At 39.2% G+C, this 23,747-nt stretch overlaps 1 protein-coding gene across 1 annotated transcript in view; it reads left to right on the top strand.

Moving 5' to 3' along the window:
- Positions 1–23,747, top strand: part of RP1 (RP1 axonemal microtubule associated) — a 284,132-nt gene that overhangs the window by 195,828 nt on the left and 64,557 nt on the right. The window contains 1 exon segment of the mRNA XM_039256605.1: positions 9,086–9,249. Within this exon segment, the coding sequence (XP_039112536.1) occupies positions 9,086–9,249 (164 nt within the window).

Below are 23,747 nucleotides of genomic sequence, written 5' to 3'. Positions count from 1 at the left end.
GTGATGTATGCAGCAGAGAGCCAGAGAAACCATTTCTGGAATTGCCTCATCATGCTCAAGTTATATACCCTGAAACCTGGTTAACAAATTCCAGTGGGGCTAAATGGGAAAAGAGTAGTCAATGTGGGACAACACTTTGAAACCAAAAGGAAGAAGGTGATGTCACAGGAATTCTCAGCCAAGGCTAGATATTAGCTGTGACTTACTGTTTGGTGCCCAGAACTTTCGATGTGGGTCTGCCAGGAAGAGTTAAGTGAGCAATCAGGGAAACGATGCAATGTTTCCATGCCCCCTGCTTGGCTTTTGCCTCGTTTTGTCCTGACAGGAAATGGTCAGTGTTTGGATAGTCATTCATGCTGTATGGATTCTAGAAGATTGCTCATCTCTTTTCCTGACTGAGATAAAGTACCCATAATTCAACGCAGTAATTGAATATAATGGATTTGACACTAAAACAATAATATGATCCCAGCATCCTCAGAATATCCAACAGATAGGCAGAAACATTACCAGAGAGCCTACTCTCAACCAATTTATAGTTGGCAATATTCCACACAAAACATAGTGCAGCTTGGGATAAAAATGGGAATAATCAAGTCACTCTTAATCTGAGGCAAGGTTTTTCAACCTTGAGACTATTGACATTTTGAGCTGGATAATTCTTCGTTGAGGGGAATTGTCAAGTATACCAGAGGATGTTTAGCAGCTCCCTCAACCTGTGCCCACTAGATGCTGATAACCCTCAGCCCCCAGCTGTGACCATGACAAAGGTCTCCAGGCTTCACCACCTGTTTCCTGGGGGGAGAAATTGCCCCCAGTTGAGAACACTGACCTAGAGAATAGTGATTCTGTTGGAAAAGGGGGCTGAGGAATGTTGCGATGGACAGGTCTGCAAAAGTAGATGTGGAGGGCTCTATTTTCTAAAACTCTGTAACGCCATTTCCTCTCCTGGAAACTTGCCAAATCCCCCCATAAAAAGCTGTAGTCAGGGGCGCCTGGGTGGCTCAGTCAGTTAAGCATCCGACTTTGGCTCAGGTCATGATCTCACAGTTAGTAGGTTTGTGAGGTCTGTGAGTCATCAGTAGATGACTACAGCAGTAGAACTGATAGAGGCTGGTTCACGTAGAGGGCATATGTGAGTCAAGACATGCATTCTGTAATTGAGGCTCATGAGCTGCTATCCTAAGGACACCAGTGATGTGGTTCTGAAGGTAGGTTTAGACCCAGTAGGTTGCTCGGAAGCCACAGCATGAAGTACTTGAGCGTTGTTGGCAAATATCCAAAGAGGGGCAAGCTAAGGTTCCTGGCCATGATAAGGTAGACGACCAGTAGGGGAATTTGAAGGGAATTGGGGACAAGGACAAGGCAGAAACACCACTGACAAGAATCTGGAATCTAGGTTGATGATGGCCTCAGGGAAACTGAGGCACCCTGTACAAGCTTGACACTCAGCCATTCTGCTATTCCGCCTGTCAGGAATCGAGATTGAAGTGGAATAGAATATACTACACAGAGAGGCAGAGGATTCACGGTAAACCTGTGAAGAGCAGTTCTCCTAACTGGGCAGTGACTTATAACCAGCTCCAAGATGCAGGGAGGCTACTGAGCATGTGGTTAATGGTGCAGATGCTAAACCTTGACCGCCCCGCTTGCTCACTGCATTGCTTGAGGAAATCTCTGCATTTCTCTGTGCCTCAGTTGTTTCTTATAAAATAGAAGCAATAACAGAAACTACAGGGGCTGCTGTAAGGATTAGATAAAATAATAGCTATAAAATATGTAACCAGAGCCTGTATCCCTCACATACCCAGTAAGTGGTAATGTTTAAGCTTCATTTTCCCTTGTGATAAAAGATATCAAAGATCTCGAGCATCGAGATATCGATGATCTCGGGGGTGGTCCGATGGCCGGAGCATTTGGGCTGGAGCATGCAGTATACCCCGCGGCCATCAACTCTCTAGTTGCAGATTCTTCTGTATTCACCCCTGTAAATTGGGGTGTCCTTTGCCCTGCCACACAGCAATAAGTAATGAACAAGGCCATAGAAATGGCAAACCATTTACCCTAAACCAGTATCAACATAGAATATATAATAGATTCACTTCTGATAGTGTTTGATGATTTTTCCTCAGACTTAAAGTGAAGAAAATGGAGTATTGTTTGAAATCATTTGATTCTAGGAAGCATAACTATTTCTAATTCTGTATCAAATTTATCCCCACTTCTGTGGTAGTGAGCTCATGATTTCTCTATTGCTTTGTATGTATAATAGGATTAATGATAGTTGTCTCTTGGAAGAATAAAAATATTTGTAAAGTACTGAAAAAATTTTAAAAAATCTCATGATCTTCTTATGAGGTTGCATTTTGAAGAATTTGTGAGTCTATATACATAGAATTGTTTGGAGATAAAATTATCGAAAATTAGGATAAAGTAATAATTGGTCCTATTTATAATATCCTTGCCAAATCTCATTGAAATATATTAACACGCCCTTCAAAATTTGGGTGATATAAAGTCAATACTTTTTCTATTTTCTTTGTGCTAATAACAAGACCAATTATGAGGCAAATAACAATGTCCTTGTCCTTTGTACAAAAAGACCTTAATGACTGAAGTCCTAATCAGAGGGACTTGTTCTTTGTTGAGAAATAGTTATATATTGTGCTAGAGCATTCTTAATGCCTTGCATAGTCTTTCTCACACATGCAGTCTTTGCCTTTCAAAATATCTCTTAATGGATCCCAAAATATTTTATAAGTAGTTCACTCTTTCATTTTGTTTCAGAGCCTGCTCCATGCCAGGGGTTGTACTAGGCACCGGGTTTTATACAGACACGTAAGACCCAGACTTGTCCTTCGAGGGGCTTACCATCTGGGTGGGTAGACAGGGATAGGAAGGCCAGAGAGATGGCTCTTGTGTATAGATCTCGGCGTTGAAGTGCGTTCAGGGTCCAATAGAGATATGGAGAGGAGGGTTCTTTCTAGTTACTGGGAGGTGTGTCTGGGAATGCTTCTTGGAGGAAGTGATTTCCAGGCGAAGGAAAAAGCCCTTCAAGATAGCTAAAGGATGGTGCAAAGGAAAGTGGCTGTGTGAGAGAGACTTCTGAGGGGGCAGAGGCTGCTTCGTGAGGGTGCTGTGGGCAGGGGGTACCAGTGTTAGGAACAGAGTTGAATTAAGCATTTGACCAGTGTGCCAGTCCATAAGCAATGTGAAAATATCTCCATGGATGTAAAGATGGAGAAAGTTTTATTTGTGCTGACTTCTCTCGAGGAGAAAAGCGAATGTGAGTAGAATAGAATTCTTAGATTCGTCACCTGGAGTCTGGGAGAGCCTCACAGGGCTTCGTGAGAGGGGGAATCAGGTTCACTAAGGGGGCTTCTGTTCCTGAATCGTCTCAGTCCCCCTGCGTCCTTCCCAGTCACAGGCTCCACCTCTCCACCAAGCGAGAGCCAAGTACACACTTCGTGGTGCATGTTGGGTTTGTTCTTCTTAGTCTGTCTTGGTCTGCCTGTGATTGTAATCAGAGCAGCGGGAGGCTGCAATCTGCAGATGTGCACAAGGCTTTGTCACTCTCACTGCATCTTATTGTGTCCTTCTCTGTTAAAGCAGGTGTCACACGAGTATGCTTGCTGTCTGGTGCTTCATCGGATCAAGCATGCCTGGCCCATAGTTTTTCCTGCGCGTTATGATAACTTAAGGTTGGCAGCTATGAGGAGTGTTTTTCCTCACTATGCCGAAATAACAATTGCACGGTCAGAGCTTAATTCACATGCATCCTCCTTACATTTCTGTGAGTATTCAGTGGGTAGTTGCCAAGTAACTGAAAATGTGTCTAGACACAGATGTTTCTATATTCAACAACAGGGTCAATTTCTGAGCTACGAAGCTGAATGCATGTAACCTCTGCAACAAGAATACACAGAATAAGGTCAATATAAATTGTTAAGATCTAAAGAAGGGCTGTGGAACTTCACTAGCTATAGGGATTTTGCTCACCAAAATAACTCACTCGTGCCTTCCTGAAAGTCACCCTCCAATTAATAAGAAAATGTTGGAAAGGAAACAGTTAACAGTAGACTTGCAATCTATTTTTTCCCTTTTTCCTAGGAAATGAAGGAGATGCATCAGTCAAATCCCCCTGCATACATGCTAAGAATAAGACCTCCTGGTGGAAACATTAATGGTATTTCTAAGTGAAAAGATAACAGAGGGCTCTTAACTCGGAGATGCTTTCAGCCACTCTTCCAATTTTCCGTTGCTTCCTACGAAACCGCCCTGAAACTTAGTGGGTCAAAACAGTAACTGATTACCAATTACCTTTCAGTGGGTCAATGTGGCTCAGCCAGGTGATTCTTGCTCAGAAACTTGGGCTGACTTTAGTCCACTAGTACTGCATATGCACCGACAGCCAAGGCTATGGCTAGCTGGACTTTCAAGATGGGTCACCCATTCCACCAGTGGAGGACACTGGGATCTCAGCTGGAGTTACCTTCTTCCTTAAGGCACCTTCCCATGTGCCTTAGGTTTTCACAGCAGAACTCCTGGGGTCCAAGAGGAACTGTCCTGAGAGTGTGTCTAAACAGACCCAAACCAATCTCGATTCACAAGGCCCAGAATGTCACTTTGCTGCATTAGAATGGTCAGGGGCAGCCCAAATTCAAGCAGGGAGAATAGACTCCACCTGTTAGTAGAGAGGGAAAGTGGTCACTTTGCAAAAGGGCAAGTGGATTGGGAAATATTTGTCAGGCCTTTAAATAATGCAGCCATACCAGGCCTATTCTGTGTAGATTGCCTATTGTCAATGAACCTGGTATTTGTGGAGTGGAGGAGACATGACTGGAGCCTGGGATGTAAACTGGGAAATCAATGGAGTTTGATAGCTGTGCTTGCATTGGTTAAAGCTTGCATGTGAAGTCTGGGCCAGCACATGTTCTAACGCAGGCTGGAGAGGACATTTCTGAGTTCTATCGATCATACAGGGCAGGAGCCAGCAAACTTTTATGATAAGGGGCGTGATACTATGCCTCTTAGGCTTTGCAGACCATATGCTCCCTGTTGCAACTACCCAGCTCTGCTTTTACTGCACAAGAGCACCCATGGAAAATACATACACAAATGACCATGGCTGTGTTCCAGTGAAACAAACTACAGAAACAGGTAGGGGGCCGGATTTGGCCAGTGGGCAATAATATGCCAAGCCCTAGTCTGTAATCTCTTCAAAGGAAGAATGCTTAGCCTATGGCTTGCCAGTCAATGATCAGTAAATTTGGTATTAGTTCAGATTTATAAACTGTCAAGTGTGGGTTAATAATCTGACTCACATTGGGGCGCCTGGGTGGCTCAGTCGGTTGGGCGGCCAACTTCGGCTCAGGTCATGATCTCACGGTTCGTGGGTTTGAGCCCTGCGTTGGGCTCTGTGTTGTCGGCTAGCTCAGAGCCTGGAGCCTATTTCGGATTCTGTGTCTCCCTCTCTCTCTGCCCCTCCCCTGCTCTTGCTCTCTCTCTCTCTCTCTTTCTCTCCCTCTCTCTCAGAAATTAAAAAAAAAAATACTTTGACTCACATGACGCTTAGAGAGCTTTTTGAATATCTATCACAATGCTTGTACATAATATGGACACTTAATACTTGTAAATCAGCTGGTCGACAAATACTAGTTGAATTCTAACTGCTGCCATACCATCATATCCTGAAGTTCAGGATTTTCTAGTTCAGTTTTATCTGTACTGATTGCATTTAACTATGTAAGAATAGTAAATGACAGAACTCCTACTTTTCATTGTTAAGGTGGAAGCTCCTATTAAAACTTACTTTATTATGGACAAGAAATTTAAATTCATTGTTGGGTTATTTAGAGATCATAGAGTATATCTAGACTGCACTTAAACATTTTTAACACTGAAGAAAAATAATCCTCCTAGGATGTAGTGTCCAAGAAAAATTTTCTTTCTTCTGTAGCAGGATTTCTTCCAATGGAGGCAACTATTATAGTATCTTTCCAAATTTAAGCTTCTAGAGTCACTGAAAGATAAAATGGGGCAACCTGAGATAGATGCTCAGGGATGGCTTAGAGCAGTCAGTCAACAATCTTTTTGAAACCTTTCAAAACACTGGTAAATATAAGATAAATATTTAGATTTCAGTTACATGGGGTTTTCTTTCTTCCTTTGGGAGCTTTGAGTTAATAGAAGTGATTTTCTGAAGGGGTTAATAGATGACAATATTTTGGGGTATGACTCCTTGGAGTTGAACAGACAGCAACCCTAAGGAAAGAAATAAAAGAGACACATAGAATATCTGAACTCATGTTCTTTTGATTTTTTGGTAAAAATAGTTTCACAATAGAAAATTAGAGAACAGGGGCACCTGGGTGGCTTAGTCGGTTAAGCATCCGACTTTTGCTTAGGTCATGATCTCACGGTTCGTGGGTTCGAGCCCCGCGTCAAGCTCTGTGCTGACTGCCAGCTCAGAGCCTGGAGCCTATTTCAGAGTCTGTATCTCCCTCTCTCTCTGACCCTCCCCTGCTCACGCTGTCTCTCTCCCTCTCTCTCCTAGAAATAAATAAAAATATCAAAAAAAAAAAAAAAAAAAAAAAGAAAATTAGAGAACAAAAACCTTGTAATTGTGACACATAATAAGAGATACAAAAACTATAAACACATTTTTAGCTGTGATAAAAATAAACTCTCACAGGGCAGTAGAACTTTTAGTTTAAATACAGACTCTGATTGTTTCTCTCTGTTATTTTCTACAAATGTTTCTAACTATTTTGTATTTTAGATAGTGAAACATAATTCTTAGAGAATTTAAATGATCAGATTTTTAAAAGTATACTCTAGAAAAGACTGGAAAATAGTTCAGTTCTTTGCAGTGGTGGTAAAGAAAATCATGCCCAGAAGAATGAAAATTTTAAAAATCACCACAGCTGAGAGACTCTTGAATACTGAGAACAACTGAGGGCTGATGGGGGTGGGGGAGAGGGGAAGGGGGGCGATGGGCATGGAGGAGGGCACTTGTTGGGGTGGGCACTGGCTGTTATATCAAAAGCAACTTGACAGTAAAGTATAAAAGAAAAAAAATCACCACAGAAGACATTTCACTGGTTACTCCACTTTTAAAGTTCCTGATGTGGTGAAATGGTAATTTCAAAAGGGAGGAATCCAGGAGCATTATATAAATCAATGGCTTGTTGTTATTTGTCTCTGTTTCAGTAAACAGGAGATCCAAGCTGACATGCAAACTCCTTTGCGTCCCTCTCCCTGTGATGGCATGATACAAAAAGCTCAGGGCAGGCCCAGATAGCAGGGGAAGGAGATAAGGATGAGATAGGAAAGAAGATCTAAAAACAGGAAAGAGATCCTTTAACTTCTTGAATTATGCATCAGAGCGCAGGTGGAAAGCCTTCTCTATAAGAATTAATATCATGCTGGGATTCTCAATGAGAGTATAGTTTGAAATGTTTGTGTTTTCTATTTTCCCACTGAAAATGAACTGAAATTCCTCAGAGCAAACTTGCCACGGGGGGAGGTCGCAGAGTGCACCCCGGGAGTTGTGTCTCCCCTTTGGCATTTTGGTACCGAGGCTTAATGAACTTCCCTCTTTATTAACAAATGTAACATGACTCAAAATCTGCTTGATGCAAGTTTTGTCAAACTGATTGGAGATGTTTGAGGGATCTGTGCAGATGGATTAGGGGCTGGGAAGAGTGGCATTATGTAAGAAAAGGAAAGACAACCTTTGAGTGGAGGACTTACTGAGAACTCAGATATTTAGAATGGTGGTGGGTCTTCATCACCTTTTGAAAATGGAGTAAATACTCACTAGGCAGTATTGAGGAGGCTTTGAAAGTAACAACAAAGACATCTTTAAATTGTCCTCACAACCCAGAATCAGTTGTGATGAGATGCGTGCCCTACGTTGAGGTCTAGGGGACAGGACTGTCCTCTGTCTCACTTGACCACATGGTATGGGCTTCACTGTTTTGGGGTTGATGACGTCGTTGTTCCAAAGTGCACCAAATGATGAAATAAATACTGTCTCGATTTGTTTTCCCATCTAAATCTATCACAGAACAATTGTAGATCGTTGACAAAGATATTTTCTGTCATGCTCTGCTTGTTTCACCCCCTGTGCTGACAGCATCGCCATGACCCGTTCAGCTGACGGGACGCATGGTCTTTTCTTCAACGTCTCCCGCCCAGTTCTGCTAGGCCCCACATACAGTATTTTCCTCTTTAGTTGTTGGTTCCTTGCAACCCTGAGAGGACACCAGCAGATTTTCCTGAAAAGATTTTTAGCTCTTCTCGTTTTATTTTCAGGGTTTCCACCTCCTCACCACAATTCTGCTAGACTCGCCAAGCCCGGTTTGACCAGGCTGTTCCCTAGTGCAGATCCTGCCTTAATACTGGGTTCTCAATACGTCTGCCACCAGTTCCCACCCGAAGGTTTGACAGTGATAAACTCCTAAACCTTCGGGGCAATCACCTGCTACTAAATGTTCCCAGTTTAACGTTTTTCCCTAAAATATCTGCTGTCCTATAAAGCTCACTGCTTATTTGCTTTGTGATTAAAATGCTCTATTATTTCTAAGACTTTTCCACATGCCAGTTGCCAAAAGGGAGTCCATGATTAGCAATGATTTTAATACTTCTTGATTTCACAAATTATTCATTTCATAATTAAGCAGATTAAGTAGAACTCCTCATTTCCTAATATTAATATGGTTTTCTTCCACAATTTCTTTCTATTTTATTTTATTTTATTTTTTCTTTTCTTTTCTTTCCCTTCCCTTCCCTTCCCTTCCCTTCCCTTCCCTTCCCTTCCCTTCCCTTCCCTTTCTTTTCCTTTCCTTTCCTTTATTTTATTTTTAAATAGTTTATTGTCCATATAACACCCCCACAAGTGCCCTCCTCCATGCCCATCTCTCCCCTCCCCCCACACCCATCAGCCCTCAGTTTGTTCTCAGCATTCAAGAGTCTCTCATGGTTTGCCTCCCTCCCTCTCACCCACTATTTCCCCCCTTCTTCTCCCCCACTGTCCTCCGTTAAGTTCCTTTTTTTAAAAAATTTCTTTTTTCCTTTGCAGAAGGAGATTGGAAGGTGACCATTGTCACTGGGGATCTTGAAAATGCCAGCACCACAGCAACAGTATCCCTGTACATCTATGGAGAAGTGACATGTTCAGGTCCTATTATTTTGGGATCTGGGAAATACCAGCTGTTTAACTCTAGCAGTGCAGATATATTCAAGGTAAAATTGGCATGCTATGACTTGCTTGCTAAGGTGTAGTATGATATACATTCTCTAAGATGGAATAGACCATTTTCGTTCTGATATTGTATTTGCATTACATTTTCTTGGCAGACATGAAATCTTCTATCCCAAGAGGTGATAGGAGTAGAGACGTAAATGGGTGTGGTAACAGGGATATAAGATTTTTTGTTTCTTCATCATTTTTTGTATATAAAGGTAAAAAGTATATGAACTCCAGAATATTTTTACAATAAGAGTGGAAAACTTTACTCCTAATTCTACCATCAAGCAATATTTCCATTGTTGAATATCTTCTCTAGTCCTTATCCATATCCATTGAGTATGATAGCTAAGACATGGTCTGAGGAGACAAATGGCCAAGAATTAAATGTTGACTTAACCACTTACTGACACGGTGACCTTGACAACTGCTGTGTGCCTCCATACCTCTTAGCTCAAGGGGTTATCACGAGGCTTAAAATGAATTTGTATATGTGACATGTTTAGGGGCCCCTCGGTGGCTCAGTTGGTTAAGCGTCTGACTTCAGCTCAGGTCGTGATCTCATGCACAGTTCGTGAGTTTGAGCCCTGCATCAGGCTCTGTGTTGACAGCTCAGAGCCTGGAGCCTGCTTCTGATTCTGTCTCCCTCTCTCTCTGCCCCTCCCTGCTCATGCTCTGTCTGTCTCTCTCTCAAAAATAAACATTAAAAAAATGTTTTTAAAGTGTTTAGTGCAGTACCTAAAAGACTCAATAGATGTTTACTCTTAATATTGTAGCAAGCAATTCTGTAGTCCCTTATTTATGCAAGGGACTACACAGTCTTCTGAACCATAATCTTTATTGATCAAATATGGAATATATGAAATTGGCCATATGCTATAGTTTTTGCTATTGTTGGACATTTAAATGGCTTTAAGGATTTTATTATTATAATGTCATAATGAATGTATTTTTACCTTAGGTTCTTTTTTTTATCTAACCAAAGCCTTTTATCTCCATATGACAAATTCTGAGGGATGGGATTACTTTTTTTTTTTTTTAAATATTTTTATTTATTTCTAGGAGAGAGAGAGACAGCGTGAGCAGCGGAGGGTCAGAGAGAGAGGGAGTCACAGACTGAAGCAGGCTCCAGGCTTTGAGCTGGCAGTCAGCACAGAGCCCGACGTTGGGCTCGAACCCATTAACCGTGAGATCATGACCTAAGCGAAAGTCGGACGCTTAACCGACTAAGCCACCCAGGCGCCCCTACTTTTTTTAAAAGTTTATTTATTTATTTTGAGAGAGAGAGAGCATGAATAGAGTGGGGACAGAGAGAGAGAGAGAGAGAGAGAGAGAGAGAATTCCAAGCAGGCTGTGCATTGTCAGTGCAAAACCTGACATGGGGCTCAAACTCACGAACTATGAGCTCACGACCTGAGCCAAGATCAAGAGTCAGATGCTTAACTGACTGAGCCATCCAGTGCCCTCGAGATGGGATTACTCTTGACCCATTCTGACAAAGTGCTGATACTTTGTAAAAGTGTCTAATTTGTATAGCACAGTGCCTGGCAGGACATAGTAAGCAATTGGTAAATTTTAATTGTTATTAAATAATTACTACACCCCCCCCCAAATCATGGTATTTATTTCAGCCATGCATAGTGCTTAATATCTTTTAATTAAAAATATTTAGTACCTCTTTTCAAATTGCAGTATGTGACTGTGGATCTGTGCAAGTTATCTTCATTTCTTAACATTTTGTTAAAATAGTTTTATTGAGATGTAATTTACATCCATCCATCCATTTAATGTGTAGAATTCATGATTTTGTATATTCACAGCATTATGCAATGATCACCACAATTTGGTTTTAGAGTATTTTCACCTTCCCAGAAAGAAAGCCCAGACCCATTAACAGCAGCTCTCTATTCTCTAGCTTTAAGAATTGAGTATCTAGGGGCGCCTGGGTGGCTTAGTCGGTTGAGCGTCCGACTTTCGCTTGGGTCATGATCTCGCGGTTCGTGGGTTCGAGCCCCGCGTCGGGCTCTGTGCTGACTGCCAGCTCAGAGCCTGGAGCCTGTTTCAGTCTGTGACTCCCTCTCTCTCTGACCCTCCCCTGCTCATGCTGTCTCTCTCTCTCTCTCCTAGAAATAAATAAAAATTTAAAAAAAAAAAAAAAAAAAGAATTGAGTATCTATCCTTTATTATCCAGTATTATTATTCAGTATCTATGCAGTATTCCATTATATGAATATATGATATTTTATTTGTCCACCCATCGGCTAATAGACCCTTGGATTGTTTCTACTTTTAGCTATTAGTATGGATAATTCTTATGAATAATGCTGCTATGAACATCCATGTGTAAATTTTTATATGGTTACATGTTGTACAATAGACTCTTGAACAACACTGATGTGAACTGTGCAGGTCCACTTATATGTAGATTTTTTTACAGTACTATAAATATACTTTCTCTTTATGATTTTCTAAGCATTTTCTTTATTGTGAGAATACAGTATATAATGTGTGTGACATACAACATATATATTAATTGACCACTTAGGTTATCAGTTAAGGCTTCTGGTCAACAGTAGGCTATTAGTAATTAAGTTTTTGAGGGAGTCACAAGTTATATGCAGTTTACCACGAGGTTGGCACCCATAACCCCTGCATTGTTTAAGGATTAACTAACTGTAATTTCTCTAGGGTAGGTGCCTAGGAGTAGAATTGCTGTATCATATGGTAACTCAATGTTTAACATTTTAAGAGAGTGATAAACTTTTCCAGAGTGGCTGAACCAATTGTACAGTCTCGCCAGCGATATACGAGGATTCCTATTTTTCCACCTTCCAACAGACATTTGTCAGTTGTCTGTCTTTTGATTCTAACTATCCTAGTGGATGTGAAGCGGTGTCTCATAGTGGTTTTGATATTAAATCTCTCTAATGACTAATTACGTTGAGTAGCTTTTCATGTGCTTTTTAGGCGTTTCTATATCTTCATTGGAGAAACGTCCTTTCAAATACTTTGCTCATTTTAATTGGATTACTTATCTTTTTACTAATGAGTTTAAGAGTTCTTACATAGTCTGGATATGAAGCTCTTATCACATATATGACATAAATATTTTCTCCTATTTTGGGGGCTGCCTTTTATTAACTTTCTTGATGGTGTGGGTTTGAATTAGTTCTGGTGTCCTTTCAATTCAGCCTAATACATTCCATGTAGTATTTCTTGTAGGGTAGTTTCTGCTAATGATGCATTCTCTCATTTTTCTTTACCTGGGAATGTCTTAATTTCCATATAGAATTCCTCCTTGACAGTTTTTTTTTCTCAGCTCTTTGAGTCAGCTGATAAGTCAGCTTTTAATTTGATAGAAGCTTCCTTGTATATGATGAGTTGTTTTCTTTTGTGGTTTTCAAGATTCTTTCCTTGTTTTGGCTTTCAGTGGTTTGACTGTGTTGTATCAGGATGTAGACTGCCTTCCTGTTGTTTTTCACAGCTAACATGGTTGCAAGTTTGCTGGCGTTTAAGGCTATTGTAGAGCGGGGGAGAGAAAAATGGAAGTAGATCAAGTTACAGTACATAAACCCTTCTGTTCTTACCAAGATTCATAGTGTCTATTGAACAAATGCTTTTCAGATTGTTGAAAGTCTTTGATTAATTTCCAGAGTTCTTGAAAATTTTATTTCAATAATTTTTGCCATGCTTTTATGGAGGGCCTTAACACACCATTCTAGAAGTCCTGCACTGTCCCTTTTTTAAAATCTTTATCATATTTTGTTCTACTTTATTGAAATTTCTATTCCTCTGTGAAATCATCTATTTGTGACTGTGATTTTTATTATCTGCCAAAGATAAGTAGGATCTGGCCCAATGTAAATGTGACTTTGAGCCTATGATATGTCATGTGATTAAATCCATGAAACTTAAGAGCCACCAACCAAGTGGTATGAAGACATTGACCATCTCATTTTTTTAAGGTTATTTATTTATTTTGAGAGAGAGAATCCCAAGCAGGTTCCACACTGTCAGCACAGAGCCTGAAGTGGGGCTTAAACTCACAAACTGTGAGATCATGACCTGAGCCGAAATCAAGAGCTGGAGGCTCAACCAACTGAGCCATGCAGGCGCCCCTTGACCATCTCACTATTGTCAGAACAGTGAAAATCTTTATGTTGTGTACCTGGTTCATGTTGTGTATGGCAACGTGGGACAGCCGTAATGTTTTTTCGACCCAATCATAGACCTTGAAGGAGAACTTGCTGGCAGGTGATATATAGAGTAGATAGATGGCTCTAGCATCAAAAAAGGGCTTGCAAAGTGATGTCAAGCTTTGTAGTAACTTTGGTTGCTACCCTCCATAGACTAGGGAGTCAGCCCTGTGGGAGCACCTGAAGTGTCACAGAGAACCAGCCTAAAGGAAATGATCCATCCTCAAAAAATGACCAGAAACAAAAATCAGCAGAGTTTGTCATAGCAGGAAGTTTGAAGACAGAGAGGAATTTCTAGAACAAAGGGACTGGACTTCATTTAGTTGCTAACTCTTGAATCTTATCCACTGACTGACATAGACTAGATACTCATGAATATCTTTTGAAAGCATGAAAATTTAATGAAAACGACTTGGCTGAAATGTGTTCAATATTTGCTGCTTTCTCTTGAACACTCATTGTTGATTTTCCCTTGTGATCATTTGCACCTTGGAGGCATCATAAAGGCATCCCATGTATCTTGTATGTTTATTATTTACTTATAAACCTGCCTAGAGATTTAGCTGAGCTTTTTATTGCATTTTTGCAAATTGAAACACTAAGTAGTGCTCTGTGTTGCTTCAGTAAAGTTCGTAGTGAAGCCCTTCACTCCTAGAAAGTGGCTTCCTGCTTCTAGTTTACTGTTTCATGAAGCCAATTGATTTTGTAGATGAGTAGATTTAATATTTATTATGAGCTCATAGGGCACTTGCACAATCATTTGAATATCCCTTATGTTCCTTGAATAGAATGTATCACACATGTTTGCCTTTTAAGAACAATTTATATCAGCAGGACTTAGAAGACTTATATTTGAGGGGCGCCTGGGTGGCTTAGTCGGTTAAGCATCCTACTTTTGCTTAGGTCATGATCTCGCGGTTCGTGGGTTCGAGCCCCGCGTCGGGCTCTGTGCTGACTGCCGGCTCAGAGCCTGGAGCCTATTTCAGAGTCTGTGTCTCCCTCTCTCTCTGACCCTCCCCTGCTCACGCTGTCTCTCTCTCTCTCTCGTAGAAATAAATAAAAATATTAAAAAAAAAAAAGAAGAAGACTTCTATTTGAGCTCCAACTCTGACCTTTACTGTCTAAGGATATACGGATAAGCCACTTAACATTTCTAAGCTTTAATTTCCTCCTTTGTAAAATGGGTACAATAATACCTTATAATGTTATCGTACAGATTGAAAGAGTTAAAATTAAAATGCTTTATAGAAACACTTGACTTTATACTCCTGAGGCAGACTCATGTTCCTGCCCACAAATTGAGGTTGTTTTCCTGATGGGGTGGGATTTAAGAAAAATCTTCAGATGAATGAGGGCAGGAAGGCAGCTTGGCAGATGGTTGGTAGGTGGCTATTGCTGGCATGGGAGGGTCTGCATAGAGACACGTCTGGAGGCTGGAGTAGGAGGAAGGAGGAGAGGGAGCCAAGATTAGGTTGGCTCGCCTGGAATAAGGCAGTGAGTATGTAAGTAATAGGAGGAATATTTATCTTAGGCCTTTTCAGTATTGAAAGGTTAGATATTCATGTGGAGCTACAAATGATTAGGCATTAGCTAAATGGATGCTAGCATGTCATTTTGATTTTGGCACATCTTGGTATGACTTTCTTCTCAATTTTCACATATGAATTCTTATCCAGAAAGGCCAGTAGAGTTGCTTTGCTTAACTACAGAATAAAGTACAGAAACCAAAACCCCAATACAGAATAACCTACAGAAAGTGGATAGCCACTTTTCAGAGGGACCAAATCTTCTCAGCAAAGGCTAAATATGAAAACCAAAAGACTATTGGCCTCAGATAGCAAACATTACATATTAATTGGAGGATTACCAAAAGAATATGGCATGTCCTATTGCTTAGAAGGCAGAAATCTTTGTGGACGAAAAGTAAAAGGGCATTAGCTGATGTCTACTCTGAGCTAGATGTCAGATATTTAGTAAACCTGGAAACATGAAAGAAAAATCCCTTTCGCTGACCCCTGTCTCTTGACCTGGGTGAAATTCTCTTCTTCGCAAAGACCAACACATCTGTGGTCGTGATCACAGCCTCTTCCGTATTTCATGATTGTATTTCATCAGCCATCCTTGTTCTTCCTTGCATCTTCAGAATGACTCTACTTAATCCTTGCGTTCAATCTACCCATATGCTTACATCTTCCCTATTCTAAAAATAACCTTCAATCTGCTCTTAAATTACTGACCTTTGCCCTCTTTGCAGCCCTTTTAAAATACTGATTTATCCTTGTTGCTTCACCTCTTTCTCTCCCCATTCTCCCCTAAGTCTCTTGTGGTTTGGATTTCACACATCACTCTATTTAAGCCATGGTTTCTAAGATCATCAGTGAAGTCCTAATTATCCCTCCTTCCCTTCCCCCCCCCACCCCCCCACTAGTTGTTATCCCGGGTTGCTGGTAAAGGAATTATTAGGCAGGTGGCTGGGTAGTGTCATGATAGGGGTCAGTGCTGAGATCAGATTTTCTGGATTCAAATTCTAGCTTCTTGACCACCTTATCTGTAGGAAGTGTATAAAATTTTATGCTCTATAAAATGGGCAAAAATAATTGCACTTGTCTAAGAGAGTTGTGAGGATTATATGGGGTACATAAAATCAATATAAAATGTTCAGCACAAAGGAGGGCACATATTCCAAACTCACAAATTTTGAAATGGACAAAAGAGTTTCAAGAAAGAACAGGTGACTGTTATGAGTGTCTCCCACCCACTGCCCCCCCCCAAGATATTCAAATCCTTAGTCTTGGCACCTGTGAATGTAACCTTGTTTGGAAATAGGGTCTTTGCAGATATAATTAAGATATAAATTATCATGAAGTCAAGGGCTCACCTTTGAGCAATATGGTGTCTTAAAAAAGAGTGAAGCAGAGAGACAGGGAGAACACCATGTGATGACAGGGCTGGAGTGTTGCAGCTGTAAGCCATAGGATGCCCAGGGCCAATGGCCACTATCAGAATATAGAGGGACAAGAAAATATTCTATTTAGAGGATCAGAGGGAGCATGACGTTGCCACAGCCATCATTTCAGACTCTAGCCTCCATAATATGCAATAAGACATTTCTGGTGTGCTAAGCCACCCCGTTTGTAGTACTTTGCAGTGGCAGCCCTAGAAAACTAAAACTGAGTGATCAACAGTCAGATGCTTCAGAGGAATGGAGAGAAGATGATGAATTTGCCAATAAGGAGGCTATTACTGTCTTTCAAGAGAGCTGTTTTACTGATGTTACCGAGAAAGATTACAGGGAATGAAAGGAGTCTATCATGGTGTGAAGAGAAATGGTGGTTCTAGATAAAGAGTCACTTTCCCCTTAAGTTTATTAGATGAAGAGCAATAGGTGGTTTGATATAAGTCACCACAGGATAAAGAATGGGACTCTTAAAAAGCAGAAATGTCCATTTTTGAATGGGAAGATGAAGATGACAGTAGAGAGGCATTTTTGCATATAAGATTGCCGGAGAACAGTGGCGCGGTAGAGTTCTTAAAAGATAAAAAGTCAGAAGAATTGGCTGTGTAAAGGAGGCGGACACTACGTCATAGTCTTTGATACTAGAAACTAGGATAAGAAATAAAAATAATAACAAATACTAAGATAGAAATAAAGTAGGGGCACCTGGGTGGCTCAGTCAGTTAAGCGTTCAACTTCAACCCAGGTAATGATCTCATGGTTCATGTGAATTCAAATCCCACATCAGGCTCTGCACTGACAGCGTAGAGCCTGCTTGGGATTCTGTCTCTCTCTCTCTCTCCTTCTCCCTCTCCCTGTCCATCTCCCTCTCTCTCTCTCTCTCTCAAAATATATAAACTTTAAAAAAAGAAATAAAGTATAATCAATTTAGCTCTAACACTCGTTTTGAAAATGTGAATTTGTTCCAACATGATTGATATGTTAAGGAAAAATTTGAGTATAATTGGAATTTCACATTTGGTTATTATGCACATTTCATCCACAAGAAACATAGGCGCATGCAGAAAGTTCTTCCCGGCCAAACCAGGTCACAGAAGGACTGTAACAACTGCGCATACACACCTCAAACATCTACCAGCTACCTCACTTCGCTGTGTGTCTTATAAGTCACATCTGTCCACATTTGATGTTATCAATTGCCTTCTAATTTATGATAATCCTTGTTACATTACTTGACAAAAACTCACAAGCTGCAATTTTTTCCACATCTCTTCCACAAGTCAGCCTGATGTTTAGTGCTGCATATATTGCAGTGTTTATGAATTTCTCAACCATCAACATTTGTAAAACTTGCTACCATTTTTGTTAGATCTCTACCCTTTTTATTATGTCATGGACACGTTTTTGTTGTTGTTTCCCGACTTTTTTTTTCCCCATAAATCTTGTGGTTTTATTATACAATTTTGTGTGGTGATGTTTTTAAAGGAAACTGAAGTCATTGCACTTCCTTAATACTGTTGGTTCTATTATCCATTTGGGAATTTTGAAAAAAAAAATTTGTTTCTTTTTTAAAAATACAATTATTGGGGTGCCTGGGTTGAGTGTCTGACTCTTGGTTTTGGTTCAGGTCCTGATCTCATGGTCGTGGGATTGAGCTCCATGTCCAGCTCCGTGCTGAGTGTGGAGCCTGCTTAAGATTCTCTCCCTCTCCATCTGCCCCTCCCCCACTCATGCTCATGCACTCTCTCTCAAAAAAATACAAGTATAATTAATATACAGTGTTATTTAAGTTTCAGGTGTCCAGTATGATTAAACAGTTGCATACATTACTCAGTGCTCATCACGATAAGTGCACTCTTAATTTCCTTCACCTAATTCAGCCATCCCCCCCAACCAACTTTCCATCTGGTAACCACGAGTTTGTTCTCTGTATTTAAGAGTGTGGTTTTTTTGTCTTTTTTTCATTTGTTCAGTTTTTGTTGCTGTTGTTTCTTAACAGCAATGGTATTTGTCTTTCTCTGACTAATTTATTTCACTTGACATTGTACCTTCTAGATCCATCCATGTTGTTGTAAATGGCAAGATGTAATTATTTTTTATGGCAGAGTAATATTCCATTTTTTTTGTTCCCTGAAATTTTATTATTGAAACAGTTAAAAACTGTATCATGCACATTAGGCCAATTAGTAAGTTGAGTTTATAGCTCAAGTGATTTTCAGGCATAAGACAACAGAGGAAGAAAATCATCATGCTCACATGATTTATTTTGGGGGCATTAAAATTCTTACTGTATATTGAGTTGCATGAATATGATGTGATTTGTTTCTAGAATATTTTAGTTACAAAAATATATACAGGAAACATTCTTCAACTGTTTGGTTGTCATTTAAGAAAGTAAAAGTAAACTATAAACTTGTTCTTATCCTGGCTTCACAATATCACATATACTTGGATATCTATATAGTAGTTTCTTTTTATCCTCATGTTCTTTTAACATATACAATCTTAGCTTTATAGTATTTTATGTATCTCTTTTTCTATTGAGCTATGGTAGCAAAACAATATTTTTCATACAGTTATTTTATTCAGTATTTTTTGGACTTGGTTTTCCCTACATTAGCAAAATCTGTAAATAATAAGATTATGAAAATAAATTTCATTACACATTTTTAGATTGTGCTCATTGATTAGGAAATTTTTTTATGATGGAATTCAGCAAGACCTTGGTGATGTTATTTGCTGCTGTTGTATAAAAATAAAATGATAGAAAGCTATGAAGTGATTAATTTTAATGCTATATAAATTTGATAAGTTTTAATTTTAATTAAAAAAGAAATCACTATCTCAAATATATTCATTCAAAAACATTAATTGAGACATTCTTTCCCAAATATCATGCCAAAAATGTTTAGTTTCTCTTTTTTAACGTTTAGTTCTCTTTAAAATTTATAGTTGTTTCTTATATATCTACATATTCATAATTAAAGTGGGTTTGGGGGTACTTGGGTGGCTCAGTTGGTTAAGCATCTGATTCTTAATATTGGCTCAGGTCGTGATTTTGTTGTTAGTAAGACTGAGCCCCACATTGGGCTCTGTCCTGAGTATGGAGCCTGCTTGGGATTTTCTCTTTCCCTCTCTCTCTGCCCCTCCCCTACTTGTGTGCTCTCTTTCTCTCTCTCTCAAAATAAATAAATAAACTTTAAAAACTAAAGTGGGTTTCTTATAAACAGCGTATAGTCAAGTCTTCTTTACTCTCTCTGGTAATTTCTGTCATTTAGCTACTCTTAGACAATATATATTTAAAGGATAATTTCTATGATTGGAATAAAATATACCATTTTGCCAGTTGTCTTCTATTTCTTTCCTCCCTCCCTCCCTTCCTTCCTTTGTTTCTTCCTTCCTTCCTTCCTTCCTTTTCTGCCTTCTCTGGATTTTTTAGAACTTTGAAAGTTAATCAGTTTTAACTCCTCTATTGATATTATTTATATTTCTTTTTTCAAATTTAAATCTAACATACAGTGTAGTAGATATTATTTATACTTCATTTTAAAAATTTTTCTTTCTTTTTTCAACTTAGCAGTTGTCCCATGGTTTATAAATATCCATTTTAAAATCATAAACCTTCAAATGATATTGTACCACTTCATTTGGAGCATAAAGGTCTTACAATAGAATTGTCCTAATTTCTACCTCCTGTTTTTTATATCATTGCTGTCATAGATTTTACTTTTACATATGTATAATAATACAACATGTAATTACTGATTTGGTTTTAAACATAAAGTTATTTTTTAGAGAATGAAAATGGGAAAAAAGAACATTTTATTTTACCTTTATTTTTTTTCTGACATTCTTTATTTCTCTGTGATCAAAGCTTGTGACCTAGTTATAATGTGAAGAACTCCCTTCAATCCTGCCTGCTATGTAGGTTTCTCAACAAAGAATTCCCTCAGTTTTTGTTCCTCTGAGAAAGTCTTTGTTTCTCCTTCATTTTAAAATGATTTTTTCACTGGGAATGGAATTCTTCATTACCAAGGTATTTTCTTTTAGTACTTGAAGATACGACTCCATTGCTTTTTTGCTTGTGTGTATTATGACAAGAAGTCTGCTGTAATTCTTTTCCTTTCTGCTGTTCATGTGTCTTTTCTCTGACTGCCTTTAAGATTTTGTCTGTTTTGGTTTACATTACTTTTAATATTATATGCCTGGGTGTGGTGGTGGTGGTGGTAGTGGTGATGTGTGTGTGTGTGTGTGTGTGTGTGTACGCACACATGTGTATGTGCATGTGTTAGTATTTATTCTCTTCAGTGAGCTTTTTGGATCTATGGTTTGATTTTGACATCTAGTTTTGAAAAGTTTTGATTATTATTTATTTCAAACATTTCTCAGGCCCTTTTCTCCTTCTTCTCTTTTTGGGATTCCAACTGTTTATCTGTAAGACTGTTGATTTGATATTGTCCTACAGCTATTGGGTTCTATGTTCTGTTTTGTGGGTGTGTTTTTTTTTTTTTTCATTTTTTTTTTTGTGTGTGTGTTTATATTACCCTATCTAAAAATTCATTGATTCTTTCCTAGGCCATGTTGAATCTACTGATGAACCTGTCAAAAAATTTTTTTCATGTCTATTACCATATTTTAGAATTCTAGAATTAGCTTTAGGTCTTTCTTACAGTTTCTAATTGTTCTATCTAATCTTGTATATTGTCTGCATCTTTGATTAGAGACTTAATATATTTATCATAATTACAGTAATTGATTTGTCTGATAGTTTCCATGTCTGTGTCATATCTGGGTCTGGTTTTGATTATTGCTTATTCTCTTCAGAGTGTGGTTTTCCTGTCATTTTTCCATGCCTTGTAATTTTTTTGTTGGAAGCTACATACGTTGTATAGAATAGAAGATGCTGGGGCCAGTATTGTTCATGCTTAGAGATAAGCACACCTTCCTGTGTTCAACATTTAGTATAAGAGTCTGTGCTAATGTGGGGCGCCTGTGGCTTAGTCGGTTAAGCGTCTGACTTTCGCTTAGGTCATGATCTCACGGTTCATGGGTTCGAACCCCGCGTCGGGCTCTGTGCTGACTGCCAGCTCAGAGCCTGGAGCCTGTTTCAGAGTCTGTGACTCCCTCTCTCTCTGACCCTCCCCTGCTTACGCTGTCTCTCTCTCTCTCCTAGAAATAAATAAAAATCATTAAAAAAAAAAAAGAGTCTGTGCTAATGTAATCCATAGTTGGGCTGAGATTAAAGACTTTTGTTGCTATGGTTATACTCAGTGTACTATAGTCTTCATATTCCTTTAATAACACCTGTGTTTAAGATGTACCCTAATTTGTCAGAGAATTTTTCTCAATGTTTTTTTCCCAAATGACTTGAGACTCCCTACATTTGTTAATGTGGTGATGAGAGAGGTGGGGAGAGAGGTTGTGTGTCATCTGATATTCTGATTCAGCCTCAGTCTTGGCTGGGCATTAAGAACCTGGGTCTGGGGTTATGGCCTTCACAGGTGTCCCTGCTCTTCTCCAGATATAGTGAGCCGGTCACATATGTCCCACACACCCCCAGGGCCAAAGGTTTGTGTACTTCATGTTTCTTGGCCCAAGCTGCAGTGGGTTTCCACTAGTGTCCTCAGGAGACTGTTTTTGTTCCTTTTCCTTCTGCAGATTATATTTTCTGTTCCAAAGGGGAGATAGGAAAAGTCGGTCTGGGCAGAGTTTCAGCAGTGACTGCTGTTTCCCCTTCTGGCCAGACCAGGAGGGAATCTTTCTTAACATTCTTCCTAATCTTGCCTGCAAATGCCTGGTGGGGTTCCTACAGGAATAGTCTGTAAGGACGTTCAAACTTTTATGATAGTTCACACCTAGCCTTTGGCAATTTCTTGAAAATTTCTAGGTGAATTATTGTACTGACTTACAGGAGATCTGTTGGCATCTGCCCCAGATAAGCAAATAGTTGGGTCTTGTGTCTCCCTGCAAAAACCTGTCTTTCTCTCAATTGTGGGTTTGTCATTTTTACCCTGGAAACTAGTTCTCTAGGAAGACCATTAATTTACAGCTTGCCCAGGGTTTTTTTTTTTTTTTCTGTTGTGAAGGTGAGAATGACACCATTCTTTCCAATTCTCTGCATCTCTAAACTCAAACTACGTGTTTGTACGTGTATATATATGTATACATATATACATCTATCATCTATCTAGATATACAGATTTATTTATTTCCTTTTTGTAAGATTGTCTCTGGAATTGTCATCAATAAAAAGCTAAAAATTCTATATAAAAATTTTAAATGTATATGGAGTGCCTGGGTGGCTCAGTCGGTTGGGCGTCCAACTTCGGTTCAGGTCATGATCTCGCAGTTCACGAGTTTGAGCCCCATGTCAGTCTCTGTGCTGACAGCTCAGAGCCTGGATGGAGCCTGCTTTAGATTCTGTGTCTTCCTCTCTCTCTGCCCTCCCCCTGATAATGCTCTCTCTCAAAAATAAATAAACATTAAAAAATTTTTAATAAAAAATTAAAATGTATAAAGGCTCAATAACCAGTTGGGCAAAAAGATATTACTCAGAAACATAAGTCTACATACTCCATCTTTTGTGAGAAGAGAATAAATGTCCTAAACTGTACCAAAAGAAATTAAAGTAATATTTAAGAAAGAACTTCTAAATAATAAAGGTAGAATAGCCTTGGAATAATATTTACTATGTTTTCTTCTTCTCTGACAGTATTAAACAACAGCTGGGCCTTTTTTAGTATGTCCTAATTTAGATGATACCAACCTATCAGTAAGGGAATTTAATTTCTGAGTTTCAAATAGACTGCATCATGATACTCAATAGAAAGTATTAGACATTAAGAATATAGGCTTTTTACATTTGCGTCATTATGGATGGAACTGGAAGGTATTATGCATAATGAAATAAGTCAATCAGAGAAGGACAGATATTATATGTTTTCACTCATCTGTGGATCTTGAGAAACTTAACAGAAATCCATGGGGGAGGGGAAGGGGGAAATATAGTTACAAACAGAGAAGGAGGGAGGCAAACTACAAGAGACTCTTAAATACAGAGAATAAGCTGAGGGTTAATGGGGGGCAAAGGGAGAGGGGAACATGGGTGATGGGCACTGAGGAGGGAACTTGTGGGGATGAGCCCTGGGTGTTGTATGTAAGCCAATTTGACAATAAATTATATTTTAAAAAAGATTGTAAATCAATTTAAAAAAGAGCATAGGCTTTTTAATGAGAAAAAAAAAATGAGAAATACCTCAAATATGCATTTGGAGTCCGGAAACTAGTAAGTTCTTAGGAAGGATAAGGTAAAATCTAAACAAAATGTTTCATCCAGCATCTC

This window comes from Hyaena hyaena, unplaced genomic scaffold (genome assembly GCF_003009895.1).
Source record: "Hyaena hyaena isolate Hyena2069 unplaced genomic scaffold, ASM300989v1 scaffold_578, whole genome shotgun sequence".
Lineage (NCBI taxonomy): Eukaryota > Metazoa > Chordata > Mammalia > Carnivora > Hyaenidae > Hyaena > Hyaena hyaena.
This window is presented reverse-complemented; position numbering and strand designations above follow the sequence as displayed.